This window comes from Pogona vitticeps, chromosome 4 (genome assembly GCF_051106095.1).
Source record: "Pogona vitticeps strain Pit_001003342236 chromosome 4, PviZW2.1, whole genome shotgun sequence".
NCBI lineage: Eukaryota > Metazoa > Chordata > Lepidosauria > Squamata > Agamidae > Pogona > Pogona vitticeps.
Genome location: NC_135786.1, coordinates 187,960,902 through 187,985,244, shown reverse-complemented (window position 1 = coordinate 187,985,244; position 24,343 = coordinate 187,960,902). Strand labels below are relative to the sequence as shown.

Here is a 24,343-nt window from a genome sequence, read left to right as displayed (position 1 = left end):
TTTATGTCTCGGTTTTTTAGCCTTAATGTCCCCATTCCCAGGGGAAACACGCAAACACAATGAATAGGCTTTAGGCGTTCTGTTTGTTTCACGTTTATTAATACTTTTCCCTGCCTAATTAAATGAAGGATTGGGGTTTTTGTTTGCTTTGTTCTTATTGTTTTTGCGGGCGGGTGTCTTTTCACCTACAGAGGAACCGTGGGCTCTGCACTTGCAGGATTTCTGCCCCTCGCGTGGCTCTTACGGGGGGGGGGGAAGGCCCGGAAAAAAGACGCTTTCCTGCAGAGAGTCCATCCGCGCTGCGAGCGCAGGAGACCAGGGGCCTTCGAGCGAAAAGGAGGCGCGCCCTTCGCGCCCGGCAGCCGGACACGGGCTGCCCTTCCTCCGCGCCCGAGCGCCCCAGAGCGAACGAAGCGGCTCTCGGGCCCTCTTTAGAAAGGAGCGCGGTGGTCGTCGGAGCCAGCGGCCGCCTTCCTTTCCCCGGGTAGGCTGGGAAGTTTGGAGGGCGGGGCTTCGGGACCCGAGCGGCGAAGGAGGGCGAGCCAGCGAGAGTTGGGGAATCCCTGCCGCCGTTTGATGCGGCGAGATCCGGACTCGTCCGCATGGTAAGTTTTGCTCTTTCTGGGGGACGGGAAGGGGAGGTATTCTGGCACCGGCGTAAACGCGCCGCACCTTTCCCGGTATTAGAGAACCGAGCACGTGGGGAGGGGGCCCATGCATGCTTGGTCGCGCCCACATATCCCTCTCGCCTCTCCCCCCCCCCTCCTCTGTTTGCTGCAGTTCCTGGACAGTGAACGAGGAGGGTTTGGGGAAAGAAAGGGGCCGATCCCCTCAGACGACTCCGGGGCACCCGAGGTAGTGACTGCCTTCCACAGGGGAGGCGTTTTCAACCCTTGGTCGCCTCTGCTTGTCGGTCCACCCAGGTGGCTTGAGTTACTCCCTTCTTTTCACTTTACTCTGCTCCTCCCCCCTTTTCCAAGCACGATCAAAACAGAGCCTGATGTTGGCCCGTGAGCTTTCGAAGACTGCCAGCGCCCTCCCTGTTGCCCTTGCCTTTGGTTTCTGAGTGAGCCGGAAGTTCAACAGGTGCAGCACTGGTCGTATTTCTTAACCTGGCAAAGGAAAAAGGAAAGTGGGGAGGTGGGCAAGGCTTTCTGTAATCTTAGGGGTTGAACCCGTAGGGATACAGAGCGTGCACTGGGAAAACCCTCATTTCACTGAGGCTGCAAACTGAGTCCATTGCTTTGGGCAGGCTGCTGTATCCTTGGAGTCCTGTTTTCCTGTGTGCAAAGTTGCAATAGAGTGCTGGCCTAACTTATTGAACTATTCAGGTTATTGGGGGGACCATTTGTGAAGTATTATGTGTGCCAGAAATGTAATAGGTAAGTGCTGCTTTTCCTGCAAGTGTCTGGACATTGAACAATATAATCTTAGAACTACAGAGCTGGAAGGGATCCTATGGAGGCACAGTGGGGAATCGAACTCCCAACCTGTGTCTCCACAACCAGAGACCTAAACCACTGAGCTAACCGCCAGTTAACAATGTAGGTTCACTGTTGGGAACTTTGTCTAGATGATCTCCAGGTGCATTGCAACCCTGAAGCTCTTGCTGACAGGCTTCAAGATGTCTTGCCATCAGCAGGATCCCGTCAACATTATTTCCTTTTTGGACCTCCTCCCCCAATAAAATGCTGTGGGGAACATATTAGCTATTTTCTTTCTTAAGTGCAGAGGCTGGTTACCAGGTTTGTTTTCACATTTTTCCATGTGTGTAAAGAGTTTTTATAGACCCTAATGAAGGGTCTAAACCTCCTCTTTCAAACAAACTTTACTTGTAGTGATGATTGGCACCTGAAGCCCTTCAAAGACTTGAGACATTAGTGGAAGTGTAGCAGGTGCTTTTAAGCAGACTTCACGCAGCCCAAGTGCATGAAGAGCACCAGTTATGCTATTATAGGAGACAGAATGAATGAACCAGTGCAGGAAATTCATATAAGGAAGTTTGCTTTTGCTATTAAAAAAATAGAGTCCTTCAGGATGGAATGCAGAAGTCCTTGAAGTTAAACAAACCCTCTTTCATTCTACTCTAAAACACAGTGTCACTTTGACTCTTTCAGATACTCTTGTACACATTTAAATGTTTGATCTCAACACAAAATGCTGTTAATATGAGGACGTATGCAACAAGGGCAGAAATCTTTCTGAAATATTGTAAAGACTGGAACAGAGATAAAAACTAAGAATCCTACTTTTTGGAGAACTCAGGTTACTTTACCTCCTTTTCAGATATTTATAGTCTTCAACAAGTTTGCTCACTTCATTTTGAAAACCGACTTTGGTGTGACAACTGTTAGAAACTGGTTTGTTTTTGGTACACAGAATGGGCTACTCACAGATGTAATTTTGTTTGTCTTTTTCTGTGAACAAACCTGATTGATTTCCATGAGACTGACTTCTGAATAGACATGTACAAGAGTGTGATGTAAGTAGATGACGTGAGTCTCCAGGAGGTAGCCATGTTAATCTGTTGCAGCAAAAACGTGAGCCTTCTGGCGCCTTAAATACGAATAAGTTAATTACTGCATAATTATTTGCAGACTATAAGATTCACAATAGTCCACAAAAGTGTATACAACAATGAATTTATTTTGAGATGCTACTAAACCATTTTTATTGTCATCAGAAATGTGACAGAACCAAATTCACAATTACATCATGCTTTATCTCTTGTCTTTTTATAATTGACTTATATAGTACAGTAAATGAGATCTGCTTATAACTATGATCAAAACTTCAGTCAGTTTAATCACATAGATTGGTCATCGAATACTTTGACTGTCGAAAAAGCTGCTCCAATTTGGCAAGTCATTTTTTTTTTACTTTTCGTGCTGAAAAACTGCAGGAAAGCAAGGCATTTTCTCCTCTCTCTTATAAGTTAGAATATCTTTTCTAAAATGTTTCTTGTTGCAGTGTGTGTGCACATACATTTTAAAAGTGTCATTTCTTCAAAATTTTGTTAATCTTTAAACATTTGCAGAGCTGTTTACAACTTATATAGGCAACTAAGTTTCCCTTAATTAAAAAGGCAGTGTTAGCTTGTGATTGGGTTCATTAAAAGTTGGGAGCAGTTCCTCTTTTTTGGCAGGAAATGATAACTGAGTCTCTTTTTGAACATTAATACATTTATTCAGTTGGACATTCTGTGAATCTACTATAACTTTTAACAGTTCAAAACAACTGAGATCAGGCAACTGTTCAATTTGGGAAGATGATAACTTGGTCTGTAAATTAACAAGTTTCATTGCGGGACTGATTCAAAACGTTCCCGATCTGTGGGCTTCCTCAATGGAGCACTCTGGACATATTGTCCCACAGCATGGGTGTCTGGCCCAATCTCCCTCCGGAGGTACAGTGGGGTCTTGACTTGAGAACTTAATCCGTATTGGAAGGCGGTTCTCAAGTCAAAAAGTTCTCAGGTCAAATCTGCATTTCCCATAGGAATGCATTGAAAACCATTTGATCCGTATCTGCTCTTTTCCGTCCATAGAAACTAATGGGAAGCTGCTATTCCACCTCCGACCACTAGAGGGGGATATTTTGTTTCTTTTTTTCCCCTAGGTCAAGAAAGGTTCAGGGAAGGCAGGGAAAATACAGTCCAGGCAGTACAGTACCAGGCAGTCTGAAGACTGTCTCCCAATCCACTCTCTAAACGCTGGGAGGAGTGAGGAAGCAGACAGGCACCCTTTTCACTGGCCAACAGTTAACTGAAAGTTCACATTTTGCACTTTCCCTGCCTCCCACGTGGTTTTTTTCAGTTCTTAACTCAAATCTAAGTATGTAAGTCAAGTCAATATTTTCCTATGAGAATGGTTCTTAAGTCAAAATGTTCTTAACTCAAGCCGTTCTTAAGTCAAGACCCCACTGTAGATGGTTGAAGGACAGGTCCGGTCAAATCACCTTCCTCAAGTGACCCTGTCCTCGAGGGAAAACCACAACTGTCCATTCTATGGCTTCGACCAAGGTCTTTTCTTTAGATTTTTCTGGATCAGGTAGTAACCCTCCTATCTTCAAATTTGGAAAGTCCTCTAACAACCTCCATACGCTCTCATAATTTTCTTTGTCCCCCTTCTCCCCCCTCTTATATTTAACTGTCTCCTCCCACCTATTTCCCCTATCTTCTCCTCCCACATGGGTAGAATTAACTCTTTCCCCTCTTCTAGCTCTCCTCCACCAGCTCTCCTTTGATCCCTCTTTCTTTCCTTCCGTTATTTTCTACTCCTTAATTTCTTTTGTCTTCCCTGCTTCTATAACTTTCTCCTGTTCCGACATCTCTAGCTGAAGGGATGGCTCACTCTGCTCTTTCGGCTTGAGATCTACTGCTCCTTCACATGTCCCCCCCATGAGTGTGCCATCCTCTCCTCCACTGTGGTTCCCCAAGCACCCTGTCAGGAAGAATAATCAGCATCAACGTGGGTGCTACCATTCTTATATTGAACCTTAAATGTGAATGGTTGTAAACATAGATACCACCTAGTCAATCTTGGGTTGGTATCTTTCATTCAGTTCAGCCATTGTAGAGGGGCATGGTCGGTAACCAAAGTGAAAGAAGCTCCCAATAAATAATATCTTAGCTACTTTTGCCACCAGTGCTTCCTTTTCTATAGTAGCATACCTTTGTTCTTTGGGTGACAATTTTTTACTCAAATACATGACAGGATATTCTATATGTACCTTCTTGAACTTGGGTTAACACAGCACCTATTCCTCTATCTGAGGATCTGTCTGTACTATAAAGGGAATGTTGAAGTCAGGAGCATATCTGCTTTGTAAAAAATTCAACATCTTTTTCAACTGGTCAAACGCTCTTTGTTCTGGGAACCCTCATCTTATTCTCTGATTTCCTCTTTTCTTAGATCAGTAAGGGGTGCCGCGATTTCTGCAAAGTTAGGTGTAAACTGGCAATAATAACCTGCTAATCCTAAAAATTGTTGGACCTCTTTCTTATTCCTAGGTGGTGACCAATCTGATATTTTATCTACTTTATCCTGTACTGGCTGAATTCTTCCTTGTTCTACCTGAAATCCTAAAAATTTTTACTCCCCTTTTTGCTATCTTACATTTAGAGGGATTCACCTTGAGTCTTGCTTTCCTCAGCTCCATCAATACCTTCTCTAAATATTCCAAATGTTCTTCCCAACTGTTGCTATAAATTAAAATATCATCAATATAAGCAATGACAAATGTTCTTACAGGTTCTAAGACTTTGTCCATTAATCTCCGAAAGGTAGCAGCTGCTCCATGTAACCCAAATGGCATACAGGTAAATTGGAATAATCCTTTGGGTGTGACGAAAGCAGTCTTTTTCTTATTGCTTGGTCTTAATGGGATTTGCCAATAACTTTTTGTCAAATCTAGAGAGAACAAGAACTCTACTCTCCCAAGTCTTTCTAACAAATCTTCCACTTTAGGCATGGGATAAGCATCAAACTTGGATACCTCATTCAATTTTCTAAAGTCGATACACAACCTTACATTTCCATCTGGTTTGGGGACTACTACAGGGTAACTTCTCCATGGACTGTAGAATAGTTCTATCACACCTAATTCCCACATTTCTTCTACTTCTCGATTGATTGTCTCTTTCAGGTGATGCAGCCAATTCCTCCCTTCTGACCTAACTACAACATGTGGTGTTGTATTAATCTGATGTTCAGTCAAGGTGGTTAAGCCTGGTCTATTGGAGAAAACATCTTTAAATTCTTCTACTCACCTAACTTGATTAATTTGCTCTAGGTTTAATTCTTCTCCTATGGAGAGTTCTTGTGTCACTTGGAAACAGACTAAGGCCTCAGGACCTAAATCATCTTCTTCTGGTTCTACCAAAAATACCTCTCTTGCCCTCCATTCTTTTAACAAATTTACATGAAATATGCCCACTTTTTTCTTCTTATCTGGCGTGCTTATTTCATAATCTACTCGTCCTATGTACCTGAGTATTTCATAAGGGCCTTGTTACCTTGTGAAAAGTTTAGCATTTTCTGCTGGTAGCAAGAGCAAGACCTTTTGACTCATCCTAAATTGTCTGGGATTAACCTTTAAGTCATATTGCCTCTTTTGCCCTTGTTGTACTTTTTGTAATTGTGTTCTAGCCATTTCTGCCACTTTATTCAGGTGATTTCGCATTTCAATCACTTGTACTACTATCTGAGCCTCACCCTTCCTGTTCTCCCACTTCTCCTTCATTAAACCTAATATCCCTCTAGGATTCTATCCATACATCATTTCAAAAGGTGAGAATGCAGTAGATGCTTGGGGCATTTCTCTAATCGTGAACATCAAAGGGGCTGTCAATAGATGCCAGCTGTCAGGTTTCTCTAATACTAACTTCCTCAGCATCACTTTCAACGTCTTATTAAACCTTTCCACTAGCCCATTGGTTTTGGATGATACACCACTGTATGGATAGGTTTCACCTTTAACAATCGCCATATTTCTTTAAAGGTTTGGCTCATGAAATTGGTGCCTTGATCAGTTAAGACTTCTTTAGGGAAACCCAATCGTGAGAATACCTGCATCAATTATCTAGTCAAAACCTTGTTAGTCGTGGACCTTAAAGGGATAACTTCTGGATACCTGGTGGCTTAATCTATTATAACTAAAATGTGGGCCTGTCCTCCTGCTGACCTAATTAAGGGGCCTACAGTGTCTGTCCCTATTCTCTCAAAAGGGCAACTCACCAATGGCATAGGTATCAAAGGAGCTCCAGGTCATGGTTTCATCTGTGTTACTCAACATCTCTTACACATCTTGCAGTATTATTCCACCTTTTTACCTACATTGGGCCACCAAAACCGTTGTACTATTCATGGTACAAGTCATCATACCATTATATAATCTTGTGAGTTGACAAATGTATACCTATGGCTGGACATTCACCCTGCTCTTTCGCCTTGGGATCTACTGCTCCTTAACATAGCTACTTTTAAAGCAGTATTTCATGTATTTATTTTTAATATCCTAATCATGTTTTCATCTGAAAGGAAACCTGATTGAGTTCAATGGAACTTGGAGAACAATTGTGGGAATGGGCTGCTATGGCTTTCCAGATGTCCGCGGCCTATATTTCCCATAAACCCTAGCTAGCACAGTCAATGGTGAGGATTATGGGAGTTGCAGTCTATCTAGGGCAGTGGTTCCCAACCTTGGGTAACCAGGTGTTCTTGGCCTGCAGTTCCCAACATTGCTGGTGGTGAAGGCTTCTGGAGATTGCAGTCCATGAACATGGTGTCAGTGGGCACTGTATTCTCCCCTAAGCAGAGCACCTCTTGTCTCTCTGCAAACAATTTTTCAAACTTCTTATGCTTGCCAAACATAGTGTAGTGCCAGGAAAGTGTTATGCCACTTCAGAAAAATAATAATATAAAAGTTGACAAAAGGAAGGGGGATCCTGGTGGAAACTGTCTATCAGCAGAAATGCCCTTGCCCACCACTCCTGTAAAGTGTGGATGGCTGTGGCCATTTTACCCACAGAAATCAGTAGGGACACAGTCGGAAAAACATTGAATCAAACCATGTTTTCCCTGCTGTGTAGTTACACCCTCCTTTTGACTGCTTTAAGCAGGCACTTTTTGTTTGTTTGGTTAGAACTTCAAACACTAAAACTCTTACTAGTATGAACTGTGGAAAGGGAATGCTGGGGCTCAGTTTGGGGTATCCACTTCTTTCTATTGGGTTAGTAAAACAATCTCTTGGAATTTGCGGTACAGTGAGCTTTGGAGAGCACTGGCTCAAGTCTAGAGTTCTCCACTTTTATGAACAAATGATGGAGAACCATTTCCTCTGCTGCACGCGAAAGTCTGCTCTGTGCAGGAGGGATGCAGAAGGGAGGAGAAGACTGTTTTGATATCCCCTGACTTCAATTCCTTTGACATTCCTACACTATCAGGATCCCTACCAGATATCATTTCATTTTGATAGCAATGAAAAGATTTTAACACAATGAAGTATTAAGTTAGATAAAAGAAATGAAGCAAACCAGTGGGAAGTGAGAGTGTATATGGGTGAGACTCTAGTCAAGATCAGCATGCAATTAAAGAACAATTCTTGAAATGGCAGCCACATTTCATTGGATTTCCTCATGTTTCACCATTTTTTTAAAAAAAACACAATTCTTTCTTGAATAGACAGATTTAAAACATGTTCCGTTATAAGTGCAGAATGTAATTTCTATGACTGTAGAATCATAAACTTTGCTACTGTTGGCAAGGCAGTCTGGGACACGTTTCAGGACTTTCCAGACGTTATATCTGTACATATGAGTCTAATGTGATTAAATGAAAATATTCAAACTTTAGTGACAAAGCAGCTGCCAACAACATTGCTTTTTAAAAATTCACTAACGGCAAATTTATCATTTTGTAGGCACTACAGTTGTCTCTGAACAAGTGCATCTTGACCAGAGTTGTGTGGATGTTTGATCTGGGACTACAGCTTCCAGAATTTCCCAGGCATGAATTTGCACAACTCTAATCTCTACAATATTTTTAAGATGCCTAATGTTACCACTTCTACCGAGAAAAACTTGGTGAGGGCCACCATAAGTCAGAACTGACTTGACAGCATGCATTTATTGCCATCATCGTGTAAGACATTTGAGGAGGCTCCTCCTCCTTTTTAGCTGAAAAGGATCAAGAGTCAGATTACACACTACGCGAGACAAGTATTTCTGGACCTGTCTAATTGAAAACTGAAACGCAGCTACTGGCAGACCTGTATCCCCTTGCAGTAGCTGCTCTGGGAAAGAGGGTTAAATCTTTTTGCTGTATCACTTTGCCAAATGACCTCCTTCTCCTCTGCCGTGCTCCACACATTTTTCAGTAAACCATGGGGCCCGTCTCATAGTAAACCCTTCACTGCTGCCCTGGCTTTGAGCCAGCAGGCAGTCCTCCACATCTGTGTTTCAGTAAATAAAATGGGGAAGACACTGTGAGAAATCTCCAGCATTACACAAAGTTTGACCCTGAGAGGTCAGCAGATGGCAAGCCACTGTCTGAAAGGCAGCCTTCCACTGCTGTTGCACAGAGTTATAATTCTCCACCGTGAACTCACCTTTTGCATGGTGCACTGCCATCAAGATGTCCTGTTTTGGGTTGTTGCCATGTTTTACATAGCAAGCTCTCCCATATTCTTTCTGGTTTTCATATGGGCTTGTTTGACTCTCTTTTATTTACTTTTTTATATGCAGCTGCTTGAAGGCGAGATCTGGCATCCCAAGTCACTTGAAAACAATGTCAGTTCATTGAAATACTGTTTGGCTTAGCATATAGTCAGTGGCTTTAGCCCTATTCTGGCTTGAGCCCTATTCAAGCATTACAGTAGATATAAAAAGTTTATGCACCCCTGTTAAAATGTTAGATGTCTGTGATGTAAAAAAGTGAGACAAAAATAAATTATTTCAGAGCTTTTTCCACCTTTAATGAGACCTATGAACTATACAACGTAGTTGAACAACAAACTGAAATCTTTTAGGTGGAGGGAAGTAAAAATAAAAAACTGTAATAATACGGTTGAACCTGTGTGCACACCGTGTGCACAGTGTGTACACTGTATATACAGTTCATAGGTCTCATTAAAGGTGGAAAAAGTTCTGAAATGATTTATATTTGTCTCATTTTTTTACATCAGAGACATTTAACATTTTAACAGGAGTGTATAAACTTTTTATATCCACTGTAAGTATACCTGTGAGGAGGCTTCACCCAATCCATTGTCATTTTGGCCGCACAAAAAGCAACAAAAGAGGAGCACCTCTTTGAATTATGGAGTGTCTCTGCAGGAAACCAGAACTGATATTTTCTGAGATTCTCACACCCATGAAGCCCTCCGTGCAAGGAGGAGTCCCTCCTCTGCAAACTCGGCACTTTCTCATTAGCAAAGTGATGTCAGAGGGGTTAAGACTAGTGCATTCTCTTTTTGTGGGCATGCTTGACCCTTACGTTGAACACAACATGTTTTCTGTAAAGTGCCTGGCAAAACTCATATCATTGTCAACCAAATGGCCGGGGTGGGTGTGGGTGGGACTCCATTCAGATGGGTATGAAGAAATTCAACTTGGGGGTGTGTGGAACTATGAGATGCAGCAGCATTCTTCACATTAAATCTTTTTTTATTATTTTTCTATTTCTTAAGGTAGATGCAGTTTTTAACAGCTCTGCTTCAAGAAAAACTATTTGCACTTAATTGTTTTTTACTAAGATCTGCATGTTTATTTTTAATTTCAAATTACAAACCAAACTTTGCATTAAAAGGAGGTTGGATGATGCTAAATGAGAGGTGAGGAGATGCCAGGGTTTGTCAAAGATGAGAAAGAGGCTTGATGTCAAAGCATCTGGAAACCACTGTTCTAAACTATTGCAAAAGTGTTCTTTCTGGGAACAAGCGTGTTTCAATAGATAGAGTAGCAACAGCTGCATATAATTAAGAAACAGAGGCCCATTCTGTGTAATGTGATCTGGGCTCTTTTCTCTCTAAAGGCTCTTGTATAGAATATGTAATTCTATTTTGATATTATTGGGTTTCCATCTTGTCATTTGAAATGCCCAAAGCTGAGAATGAAATTGAAAGGACTAAAAATAATTAAGAGTAATGGAAGATAGGACTGTTTAATTATACCTGACAACTGTAACTCAATATTTTGGGTCTTAGAATGTGTACAGATATTAAAAATAAATGAGTGCGAGACCATCCTGAAGCTTTTAAGATCTTATTTCAGCTCTTCCTCAAGTTGTGGTTCTAGTTACCCAGGCAGGGCTGTGCTATAAGTGACCATTGTTGTTCCCCAACATGTCTTTTGTATACAGTAGGAAGAGAGATGTGATAATCTTTGCTCTGGAATCAAATGCTCTTACTTGGTTATCCTGGCATAGTACAAATGGTATAACATTTGGTGGTGAATTTTCTCAGGTTAGGAAATTACTGTAGACATTATCAGTTGCATATTGAGTTGTATGACTGTGGTACTTATGGGATAATGTGCTTCCAGAAGTTACCATATCTATGTAGTTATGCATGATTTTGGTTATACATGTAATTGCTTCTGGATATTTGACAGCTCCATAGAACATGAGTGAGGCTTAACTTTTGTAGAAGCATGTTTAAGATTGGACTAACTCTGTTTCATAAAAACACTCAGTTTATATAAAGTAGATTTGTTCATTGCCTGCCATTATGGAAACAAAATTATTCTTGTGCTTACATCCATTAGATTTCCTTTTCCTGTCACAGCTTGTTTTCAAAAGCATGCTGAACCACCAAGCCAATTTCATATTGGCTGAAATCCTGTTGCACTTGACATAGCATAAAGTCACACCTGCAGAATCTTGCAGGGAGTTACACCCAGGCAGTCTACACACTTAGTGTCCCAACAGGATTTTGGTTGTGAAGAAGAAGAAGAAGAAGAAGAGTATAGTGGCACTTTAAAGAATAACAGATTTCTTTCAATGTGAGCTTTTGTGGCATACAATCCTCTTCCTCAAACACAAAGAATGTAACCACAAGTTTATGTAAAAGATCTAAGTTTGAATCCCCATTTGGCCATAGAAACTCACTAGGTGGGATGGTGGAACTGGTAAAAACCACTCCTTAAATATTCTGTTTACCTGGAAAGTTCTGTTAGGGTCTCTGTAAGTCAGCTCCAACTTGACAGCATTTAACACAAAGGGTACATTATTGGTTTGTGACTTTTCTGAATCAGCTTCTGATTCTGTAGCCAGGTTTAGTAATGCTGTCTGTATAAAAGGCAGTAGAGAAAACTGCTTATTAATATGTACATATAGAGAGACAAGAATCCTAAGTCTTTAAGTTTTTTGACATTCTCTGGATGAAGCGAAAAAAACAAATGAATGGAGCAGAAGAAATAACCAGGAATAACCTATTAGAAGACAGATCCGGAAGAGAAAAGGACACAACACCATGGGTAATCACCTACAGCTCCCAACTGAGACCACTCACAAATAGCAGAAACGCTCTCTCAGTGAAGATGGATATGGGCATGAACTGCTGACTCAGTGGTTTGTATTAGTTCATGTATTGACCGAACAGGTGTCGGCAGTTCAAAGCCATGCCTCCTCTGGCAGGCGCCCACTCAAAGGCAGTGCCCAGAGGAGGCAAATGATGGAAGTAAGGCCACTGTCTTTGAGTGAGTGGGTGCTCATCGGAGGAGGTAGGGCTTTGAAGGTCCAAAAACACCTCTTTGGCCAATAAATGAACTGGCACAAACCATTAAACTAAATGGGTTAGTTCCCAATTCTAGTCTACAGCCATACTGGACAATAATACTTCCCTTTTCCAGGACTCTGGAGGGCTGGCCTGCAGTCACTTAACAGCCAGAAATAATTTTTGTCACACAATAGGCTACACAACATGGATAAAAAGACAGGAACAGGACCCTGCCACAAACCAGATGTCCCCACATCTGGTCTGGTAATGCTATTACAGCTTCAGTCTTCTTACTCATAGTATGAGGCGCTCATGTACCTGTTGATCTGTCAACATGATTTCTGCCAGCCTTTGCCAGCAGTGCCTCTCTGCATACTGCACAGAATAAATGGAGCAATCTATGTACAAGAGTGTAAATAGACACAAAAACCACCTTAAGAACACTTCAACTTCAAGGGCAGTGGAAGTGACTGTTGTGAAAAAACAAACAAAAAAACAAACAAAGGGCAATTAGAGCGGAAGACAGCTGAGGAAGGTTGCCCAGAGTAGACCCAGTCTAGATGGGCGGGGTATAAACCTAATAAAATAAATACATAAATAAACAGGTTTCATTCACGTATTCCAGAGTGTGTCAAAAGGTTTAAATAAAGAAGCAGGATTCTTCACTTGCTATGTACATGCGTGTGTAGTTATAGATTCTGGGCACAGGATCAGAAGTTAATTCAGAACAGATGCAAGCCACTTTCTTGGTCAACATTTTTGCACCTCAAAAGACAACCCATGTCAGATAGTTAATTATTCTAGCTATGACAAGATGTTTCTCTAATATGCTTCCTTAAAGCTCTTTTCCGGTGCTAATATTTCTGTTGTCATTTTCAAATGACATTTCTTGTGCCCATAACCATCTTCACTATTACCTCAATCCCCACAGTGTATACTTGTGCATGTACTGTAACTAAGTATTTCAGTTCATGTGTTTGAAGCAGTGAACTACAATCTGTGAAAGTTCACACTACAATAAATCTGCTGGTCTTTGAGATGCCACAGTATTTTTATTTTTATTGTTTTCTTTTATTCAGGCCTTGTCTGTTGATAGAATCTTGTCCAATGTTACAATGTGGACTAGTTTCAGTCTGTGTTTCACTCTCTTGGTGTCAAGCCCTGGGAGTGACTGTGTTCCTTTCTGCTGTACTTCAGATGAGCACTTTCTGATGCTGCTTTTCCAGACAACACTGTTATTTACAATTTGTGCCAGGGGGTATTTCACCTTCTTCCTGTCAGCACCTGAAATTGACAACGATTGTATTCCCATAACATTGGCAACAATTTTGTATTCCCATAAAAAGCTGTCCTGTCCTTAATAAAACATTAAATAATTGTTCACTCATTACTTCATTGTTTTTTTATTGTTGCATTATTATGTGCCTATGAAATTGTTCTGATTGTTTTTAATATCAATAGGGATGGATGGTGTTTTTGTTTGGTTTGGTTATTTACAAAATGCTTTGAGCATATTTATGGAAAAGCAGAATATAAATAAAACATTTACTGCATGCATGAAGTAAAGTAGCTGTTTGGCTAATCAGCTTCTTCTAAGCTGGGTTAAAGTTTTGCATTGTAAGATAGAAATGAGTAGAAATGATACATTGAAACAATGAGTGGGGATAATACGTTGAAGTGTCTTCCATTCCAGTGTCATTTGAGAATCACATTGGAATCTTAGTATTCTTAATTTCATGTGATTACACCTGGAGTGTTTCAAATACCATGTTTTCCCAAAAGTAATTAATTTTTTATTATTAATTTTTGCTCCAAAAAAGGCATTTGGGCTTATTTTCAGGGGATGTTTAATTTTTTCCATGTACAACAATCTACATTTATTCAAATGCAGTCATATCATCTTCTTCTGGTTGCTGCACACTTGTGGAGGGCAGGTTTTCATTTAACTGGGGTTTATTTTTAGGTAAAGGTAAAGGTTCCCCTTGACAATTTTTGTCCAGTCGTGTTCAACTCTAGGGGGCAGTGCTCATCCCCATTTCCAAGCCATAGAGCCAGCGTTTTGTCCGAAGACAATCTTCTGTGGTCACATGGCCAGTGCAACTTAGACACGGAACGCTGTTACCTTCCCACCGAGGTGGTCCCTATTTATCTACTTGCATTTGCATGCTTTCGAACCGCTAGGCTGGCGGGAGCTGGGACAAAGCAATGGGAGCTCACTCCGTCGCGTGGATTCGATCTTACGACTGCTTGGTCTTCTGACCCTGCAGCACAGGCTTCTGCGGTTTAGCCCGCAGCGCCACCACGTCCCTGATTAGTTTTAGGGTAGGGCTTATATTACAAGCATCCTGAAAAATCATACTAGGGCTTATTTTCAGGTTAGGTCTTATTTTTGAGGAAACAGGGTAGTATTTCTTAAAATTGGTAACTACTTTACTGCATTCTTGCGGCAATCAGTAAGAGCCAGTCTTCCTCTGCTACAGAGGTTAGCAACATGTGGCCCTCCAGATGTTTTCAGTTGGGCTGCCACCACTCCTCCTACTTACAAACAACTGTAAAATTTCCTGTAAAAATATTTTGTCTGGGAAAGTCCCTTGTACTGTCTGTGGATATGAGAGCAATTTTGTAATATTATGAGGGTCCCTGCACCACAATTTTTTTAAAAAAAAGTTGGCCATAAAAGGGCACAAGAGGATTTACCTTAAAAATACATTTTTGTAAGAAAAATAGGAGCATGGAGATTGCATCTTCAATCCCCCAAGGTTCAGGACCCAACCCACTCTAAAACTTTAAATAATATCTTGGAGGGGGGAAGCCATCAAGCAGAATTAGCACTGCATATTCTGACTAGGAACTTTTTAAAAAGACATTCTAGCTCCAATCCTACAATCATTATGAACCCCCATTTCCTGTTTGCAAAACTGCTCTTTCTATCAGGAGGAGAGCTGCATAACAAAGAGACATCTTTAGCACAGGACTTGCCCGAGCAAAAGATTGGTCTTAATCCCATGGAGCAAATTTCTCTTTTTCCTATTGATTTCTGGAGTCCTAGCTCAAGGCAGACATGTCCCCAGATGCAGATTGCACCAATTTGTGATGGCACACATTTGCTGAGGATGTGCAGCATCACATAAAGTTGGGTTAGAGTGAGATTTGTTTTCTTCAGTGGTGTCAGTGATTTCAGACAAAGCACGAAATAAGATGAGTCAAAAACTGCCTCAGCTCTGTTACCAGAGATAATAGCATCACTGTATGAACAACCACATCCATCTAGGGATTTGTGAAACTAGAGCAGCTGCATTGATGAGAGCTGTCCCGCCTGCCCTATAGATTTTTTTGAGGAAACTCTGCTGTCAGCTGATTCCATGTAGTCTTCTGCCCTTCATTTTGCTGTTGTTTGCACATGCATTTTTCTTCATTGCCATAATGGCAAGAAGCCAAGAGACTTCACACTGAGCTCCAACTGGCCCGTGAAGTTTTTCATTAAAAAACAAAGGCTGCCCTGATCATCCTAATAGGAACTAATTAGTCTAGTTTTCAAGTAATTTCTAAAATGACATTGGCATGACAGGTAGTTTAGTGAAGGGAAAGACTGTAATATCTCTAAGGACATGTACCAGCCCCTGGACAGAATTACTCTGGGTAACAACATCAGGCAATGATTCATGGAGTATACAGTTTTGAAGATATGTACAACCAGTCATTCAAATGAATTGGGCAGAAAGTCTTCATAACTCTAAATGTCTTTTGTACAGATAGATTATTTCCATGGGATTCAGTTAGATTCCAGGAGATGCTTTGGTTAGACTACTGTAATACACTCCATGTGACACTGCCTTTGAAAAGTATATGGAAGTTACAGCTAGTGCTAAATGCGGCATCCAGACCTGGTCTCATATGTACTTCAAGACTATATATCAGTTACCCTGAACCAGCTGCTCTCCCTTCCAGTTTGTTCCTGAGCTAATTCAAGGAGCTGGTTTTGATCTATAAAGATTTAAATGGCTCGAGACCAGCATATCTGAAAGGTGTACATCTCCCCAATGGCCCTGCTTGGAATGTGAGATCTTTACCAGAGACCATGTCCATTATCCTGTTCCAGAGCCCTTGTTGCATATCTAGGAAGTGGCAAGTACACGAGACAGAGTTTTCTCTAAAGTAGTAAGTACCATGACCATGAAATCCCTCTGAAGAAAACTGAGGTTAAAATCAGCCTAACTTATTTCCCAATGGCAGTTGAAACTGTAGAATCATTTGGCTTTCAGTTTTTGGAATCATTTGGCTTTCGGTTTTTGAAAGTATGTTTTAAAATTTGGATTTCATAATCAATTTAAAGCTGTTTTTAATTTTTTAAAAATTTCATTGTAAACTGCTTTAAAGATCTTTGTGGCCAGAAGAATGATTAGTTATTAAACAATAAACTCCAAAGCATTACTTTTTAAAAGTTGTTTTAAAGAAAAATTAGTGGTGAATTTTAATGAGCGGCTGTATATAAAATATATACCCTGTGTTACAGCTCTTTACATGTTTCTCTCCCCTTCTTGCCGAAGAAGTGCCCCTAGAAATATGTTTTACAATTTTTATTAAAATTACTTTTCCAACTCCATTTTAAAGCTTGCCTTTCTTTCTTTTTGGCTTTCCTGTAATTAGGGCTGTCCCTCCACCTTGTCTTAGCAGAAAAGAGGAACTAAACAGTGTTTGTAGGCATGGTACTGATACCATTAAAACAACTGCCAGATCAAAATGCAACAGCTTTTTCTGTAGCAGTACAGATATCATGAAATACAGCTACTGCTTTGGAACACTATTTCACTTTGATCAAACTGAACATAGCCTGCAATTCCTCTTTAAAAAATTCTGGCAGAAGCAACACTAATTAAAACATGTGGTATTTATATTATATTGGGCTTAGGCAGAGGTTTAATTAAACTTTACACTTCAAGCTCAGACTATTTGCACGTTAGATGTAGCTTCACAGCTATTATTCTATATAACGTTCCAGAAAGTGTCAGCCTGATTAATTACTGCAGTTAATGCAATGATTTCTGATCTACAGCCTGTGCTTGTAAGCTTCATTAAAATCCTGACTATGACAGTAATATAGATCATTGCCGCCTGTGTCAAACACAACAGGAGGTGACTTTTCAATCAGAATAGTTTGTTTTAAAATCTCTTAGGTTTCTGCCACTAGCAAGTTGTTAAAAGGACTTCTGAAACTCTCTCTTCAATATTTGTTATTATATGCTGCCATGGTGCTTCTGATTTATGGTAAAAGGGTTTTTTGATGTAAGATGTTCAAAAAGTGGCTCCTTAATCTATACATCCCAAAATCTCTAGTCATCACTCTCATCATCAGGGAAATCCACCTCATGTGGAAATTTGCTGTACAAGCACTTTGCTGCAGTGAAGCAAATATGTCCCTTTACAAAAGGAATGTATGAAATATTGACTGATCTTTGTCAGACTATGGAACACTGGCACAGCAAAGCAGGCAGCCTGAGGCCCTCCCAAGTGGACTCCAATTCCCAGCCTGGCCTTTGGGAAAGAATGATGCAAGATGTAGGGCTGCATAGAGCACACAGGCAAGCAAGGTTTGCCTACCCTTGTTTCAGAATCAAAATGCAGCACAAGATGTAACATGTAGTTTGACCCTGAATCTAGGATCCTCAGTAAAGCAGCAGATTGTTAGAACAGGTGCTTGTTCTAACTAAAATAGTTAGCTGTTGTTATTCTGCCCTTTACTATTTCTCTTTCACAATATTGATAGCGCTGGTTCCCAGATGTTGCTGAACAACAACCATCATCTGTGGGTTGATGGGAACTGTAATCCAAAAATACCTGAGGTCCGGAAGTTGGGAAAGGCAGGTCTCTCTCTCTACAGGCAGCCAGAAGGCAAACCTTGCTTGTACTCTAGCATCAGAGTAGCAGAGCCTCTATAAACATATTTGAACCCAAGACCCATGTACGTGGGTTACCTTCAGTGATTTTGCAGTTTACCCATAAGCTGCCACAGCTTGACATTTGTTCATTCTGCAGCACTTAGTTTTTATATAGCCTTTAAATTTTCTATATGCTTTTGCCTATAAATAAATAAATAAATAAATAAATAAATAAATAAATAAATAAATAAATAAATAACTCCTATGATGTGCTATTTACATGAGAGCACTTGGCTTAATAAAACAGGAAAGGCTGAAATTGATGGAGAGTCCATGGTGTTACACACTTAATCTAAAATAAGTTTAGATTATAGGCATGTTTCCGTGTGGAGACAGAAGTCTAAGAAATAGAAACCTGTCTATCAGAATGACAAGCAAAACATCATTCCCCCCCCCCCCAAATGATTGTTCCCAAGTGCCTTATTTTATCTTATTACTTTTGCTTTAGTTTGCTGGAAACTTTTCTCTGAGTAATGTTTCCAAGGGCTTTATTGTACCGACTGTCAGGAGAGGTTTGGGCCTTTTCAATATGCAATTTAATACTCCCTTCATACGATACTGATTTGAATTATAGTGTGCTAGAATTTAAAAGCAATCTAAGTAGCTTTACTTTCCCTTGCATTCTACAAAAGGTTCTGTATTGTATTTTTGTAACTCTAACATCCTGCTGCTTTTGAGTGGCAGGTGAAGGGCATTTAAATTAATGATTTCCTTTTCCTCGGGCTCTGTATTGTAAGTAAGATTATTCTTCAGAAAGCTTTGGGCTTGAGCCTGCTCCACTTGAAGCTACCGGTGAGAATGCGGCTCTTAATAGTGTTGTTCCTTGTGCAGCTCAAATCAATGACTATAAAGTTAGCAAATAAAAAATAAATCCTCAATGTATATACTGTACCTTGCCAAGCTAACTTTGTCCTTTGATTAGAGCTAGCACTGACTTTACTTAGAGTGTATCCATGTTGTTCAAGATGTGTACAGCTTGGATTGGCTGCCCATGCTATTATACACTTATATTTCACTCCACCTCCTAAGAGGTCAGTTCAGTTTCATTTATCTTGGCGTTAAGCCTGTAAGGTAAGTGTACATTACAGTTTTATTTATTTATTTATTTATTTATTTATTTATTTATTTATTTATTTATTTATTTATTTATTTATTTATTTATTTATTTAGTACCCCGCCTATCTGGTCCACCGGACCACTCTAGGCGGCTTCCAGTATAAGATCAAACAATAAAAACGAACAGATATATAATAATACAACAATAACTACAATAAAATAAGAAGTAAGAACATAAAAAGAAGAAAATCAGGAGTTGGCTGGAGGGAAGGCCTGAATGAATAGCTATGTTTTTAATTGGGTTTTAAAGATGCCCAGCGTAGGGGCCGCACAAATCTCCAGAGGGAGATTGTTCCAGAGGCGAGGAGCCACCGCCGAGAAGGCCCGGTTTCATGTTCTCTCCTTCCGGGCCTCTCTCGGCGTCAGGCTCCTCAGCCTCACCTCCTGACTCACGCAGGTGATCCGGGTAGACCCGGGTGGGAGTAGGCGTTCCGCCAAATATCGAGGTCCTAAACCGTTTAGGGCCTTATAAGTAAGCATTAAAACTTCAATCTTGGATACTCTCTGTCCAGTTTTCTTGGATGTTCTGAGCCCTGGACATGTAGCTGTGCATAAGAGTTGAGGTTTTGGGTGGCCTCTCTGTCCAAGCAACTTTTGACCAAAAGAGTATTCTTATATTTCTGTATCATATTTGGATTGCCCAGCATAGGTTGGTTTTTGATAAAGGTTGCTTCTCAACTAGCATTTTTGTGTTGCTGTATAGCCTGGGGTCAATGTGGAGATGGCAGCAAATAAGATAAGAAAAGGGTTAAGATAAGAGCAAATTGATAAGTAGATAATTGATAAGACGCAAAATAGATGAATTGCCTGTCAGAAGGTAATGGCAACATTTTCCATCTAGTGACACAGTTCTTTCACAGATGCATGCTTGAGCAATCAGGCATGCAGATGAAGGCCATGTTTACCTCACAATGAACAGTCATAGAACAAAAGTGAGCTAATTTGCAATGTGAAGCAAGCTTAGATGTGGTGAAAGGGAAATATTTTGCCTCCTAAGGGAACTTTGCTTTTAATTACATGCTAACTGTATTGTATGATTTGACTGAGGCCAAATATACACAGTGGTCTCTCAAGGGGTCTGATTTGGCTTCCTGTGAATGTGTGAACATCCTAGCTTCTGTCATTGCTTTGGAGCAATGGTTCTCAAACTTGGGTAACCCAAGTGTTCTTGGACTGCAACTCCCAGGAACCCTGTCCAGCCCAGCTGGTGATGAAGACTTCTGGGAACTGTAGTCCAGGAACACCTGGGTTACACAAGGTTAGGAACCACTGCTTAGAACAGCCATTTTCAAACATTTCTTTTTTTTTTCATGGCCATAAAAACAATATGAAATAAATATAGGCCAAATCAGGATTGTATAAGTCATATAACAAATGTTATAAGGTGGTGTGTGAAGACTTGCTTCCAATCTGTAGCTCCTTTCAAATGTGCCAGGATATGCCCCTGTTGAGAATGGCTGCCATAGAGGATTTGAACTACAGTACTTGCAGTCCTGAAATGAGCTTTGATCTTAAGGCCTACAGTACAGTATTTAAATTCCACAATGAAATTCCATAGGCCTTGGTGGAAGCTCTGGATTATTGAGGTGCAAATTGTGGGAGAAGAAAACTCAACCTTTTAGATGATTTCCCTTGGAATAAAAGTAGCAAACTTTACAAAAACTTTCATTGCAAAATATTCTAAAGGTTATAACACACTAGAAAAGAAAATGAACAATTCCATTGTATCTTTCCAGATTATCTTTTCTAGAAGAAAAACAAGAAAGAAAACAATACATACCTGACTAAAAAGCCTGTGAGAAGGGAGCTGTGAATTCCTCTGAAGTGGGTCGAAATGTAGCCCTCTGGTAGGGCCATGAACCTGAAATTAGTCTATGTATCTGTACTGATGTTCGGAGTAGCAGGGCTGCTCCTCTTCATGTATCTGCAAGCCTGGATTGAAGAGCAGCACACAGGTAACATAGGACAGATTGATATAGGAGTTTCCAAAGTTTTATTTAGAGCCATCGATGTACACAGTGTCTTGCCTTACTGAAACTAATACCTTTAATTCTTGTTGACAGCATTCTCATTGACCAAGGGGTGTGCAACAGGGAATGCACTAAAGGAGGGATTTGTTTGGGAATTGCAGTTCTCTGAACAGTATTGAAAAGACCCAAACAATCTAGTTAAGTTAAAGTATTTTTGTTAAGTGAATTGATTTCAATGTAAAATGAAAGTTTTTGAGACTGCAACCATGTGCCCACTTCTGACAAAGAAATTAGGGATTTAATATATTCTCAAAATTAGGAATTTATTCTTGGGAAACATGCTTAATGTTGTACTGTAAGATCTCCTTTTGAATCCAGATGGTCAGAAAAAAATGGTTTATGGTAGAATGTTGTGCATGTTTACCTGAAATTAAGAGCCACTGAATTCAGTGGAGTGTACTCACAATTAAGTGGATTGTAGTAGCAGATTTACTTTAACTGATTGATAGTAGTTGTTTTGAAATCATAGCAAAACTGGCCCTGCCTTTAAGCAGGGTGAAGTAGCTGCCTCAGGCAACAGATTATGGATATCACAAAAGGGGGAAAAATGTTAGGTATTTGATTCGGCATTCTTACATTTTTACTTGGAGTGATGGATTATGAGTTTATGTGAGCTCTTCCGCTTTATTTGTCAAAATAAGTTTCTTGGCTTTGAGTACAGTGCACCTTGTGGAGACTTCATGTGTTGGTATGTCTGAAGCAGCGAAATGTCTTGATCTGGTCCTTAATCCACATGGTATGTTTCATGGATAAACAGGCATGTTCAGTTGCTTGGGGTACATCGCCACCACCCTGAAAAGAGATCCCAAAACAATTATATGAAAAGTAGTTTAGGGCATATTAAATGACATTGGTATGGAAGAAGTGTAAGACATAGATAAAACAAAGAGGTGAAGAAATCTAATGCAGTAATTATATAATCTTCTGTTACATGAGTGAAAACATTTGTCCATATTTGTACATGCATACAAGTTAACAACAAATGCGCTAAAGAATTCCAAAGCAACTATCTTTAGCTATTTATCTGGAATGAATGGCTCCTGATTAACTAGAATTTACAGGATTACATGGTATTTAACCTTGTGGTCACACTAGACCACCCAGCGTGCATAATGTTTATCTTTCCATAATTGGTTTGAAGGCGAAAAGAGAAAGGATTTAAAGAGGGAACAGGCAAATGTGGAAGGCTATGAAATGTGCAAGAGTGTAGGAGGGGTGCCAGCAAATGTGAAATAAGTGGAAGATTTCATTTCACTTGCTTAAAAATTTAGTGTTTTGGAAATGTTTTGAACATTAATTGTTCAAAATTAGTGACTAACCCTAGTTGGTTGCCATGGGGATGGTTTTTTAAAAAAATCCTTATATAGAAACTGTAAGATGCAATAACTTTTGCAAATTATTAGAAAATGTAGGAACTTATGTATTTCTTTCTTACAAATATTTGTTAGATGTTCCTTCCAAGAGACCTAGAGTGGCTAACAATCGGAAAGCATAAATAATAGCATTAATAATTTAAAAACAGCTGCAGCTATTCAATGTCAGTTTAAAACAACTACAACCCCATTAAACAAATGGAGTCTACATAAAGAAGTTGTGTCAAATGGAAAGGTCACCAGGTGCCCCAAACACATCAGAATTGATGAAGAGCAAGCCTATCTGAGAAGAATGTTCTTCAGCAGTAAAGACCTTTTCTTGGTCAACACCTGCCTAAGCATTGGTGATCAGAGATAGTGCTGAGGCAACACAGTGGTGTGTTGTTTTCAAGGTCTAAGGATGTTGTAGCAGGTTTATTTCTAGGTGTTCAACACCTGCCATGATAAAGAAAGGACAATTATGTATAAACATATTTATGGCAGGAATGAACAGGTCCTTGGCATTCTTGGAACACTTTTATTTGCCCAATTAAATAATTTACTCAGTTCAAAAATACATTCCGATTAAACTTTACCATTCATTTCAGGAGTGAAAATAGTGCCACTATCATTATCAAAACAATGGGGTCTCATTGACAGTGCAAAGTATTTGGTGAAAATTCTTAACAAATATTGGTGTCTGCTATGCAGTTTACTAATAATACATGGTGAGTGATTGTGCTTACAGCACAGATAAGCATGTGTTCATATCTTTCCTTCTCCTTTATACACCTGCAATAGTGATGTAACTCTTTATGGTTAGCATTTTGACCCAGTGTTTAGGTAGGTTTATTGTCCTAATGGAGTAATGTGAATGGGAAAGTAACTTTGTTACACTGGCATTGTTCAGGGAACCATCATCTGACTGGAACAACACCAATACACAAATGATTCTACCCCCTTCTCTGTTCAGTCAAACATAGAAAGAAAAGAAGAACCCTGACGGATCAGACCCAAGGCCTAGCACAGCATTCTGTTGGCACTATGGGCAACAAAGTGGCTGTAGTAGCACTTTGGCACAGTAACACTTTGCTGCTTATTTTCCCAGCAACGGTTATTTCCATTTTTATGACTCTGAGAGTAGCTGCTATGATGGCATTATCTTCCTACTGAGTTTAATTCAGTTTTAAAGCATCTAGATTGGTGGAAATCACTACATCTTCTGGAAGCAAAATTCATAGCTGAACTTTGTCCAGGTTAAAGAAATTCCTTTTTTTTCTTATTTGTTCTTAAATCTATATTGTGTGAGGTATTGTGTCACACCATGCCATGCACATCTGAATACATTCTGTATATATAACGTTTCCTCTCTCTTATACATATATGGCAGTTGGTCCCTGCTCAGTTTTGTTACACTTTTTTCCATCTTTCCCAGGCAGACTTGGGCAGAATCCTATTGCGGGCTGCAGAATGTACTGGGTCCGCATGTATAGCTGTGTGTGTAGTCTTCAATGTGTAGTTTTGTGAGCTGGGGAATCACTTCATTCAAAGTAGGAGGCTTCCACTTGCATGATGGAATTACTGAAGAACCCCTTCCACAAACGACCAGCCTTTCAAAAAGCAATCATTATTTATGTGATAAAAGCAAAGCATGCTGCTTGCTGCTTATATGCTGCTTATGCAGTATGAAGAT

General features: G+C 40.1%; 1 protein-coding gene across 2 annotated transcripts in view; it reads left to right on the top strand.

Moving 5' to 3' along the window:
• The first annotated feature begins 451 nt into the window (after positions 1-451).
• Positions 452-24,343, top strand: part of CHST9 (carbohydrate sulfotransferase 9) — a 79,621-nt gene continuing 55,729 nt past the window's right edge. The window contains exons 1-2 of one of the 2 annotated variants that reach the window (XM_072998881.2): positions 452-605; positions 21,005-21,223. In XM_072998881.2, the coding sequence (XP_072854982.2) occupies positions 21,124-21,223 (100 nt within the window). In that variant the 5' untranslated portion in view covers positions 452-605; positions 21,005-21,123. Of the gene's footprint in view, positions 606-21,004; positions 21,224-24,343 lie in introns of those variants that run through there. The other variant, XM_072998882.2, reaches the window with a different exon arrangement.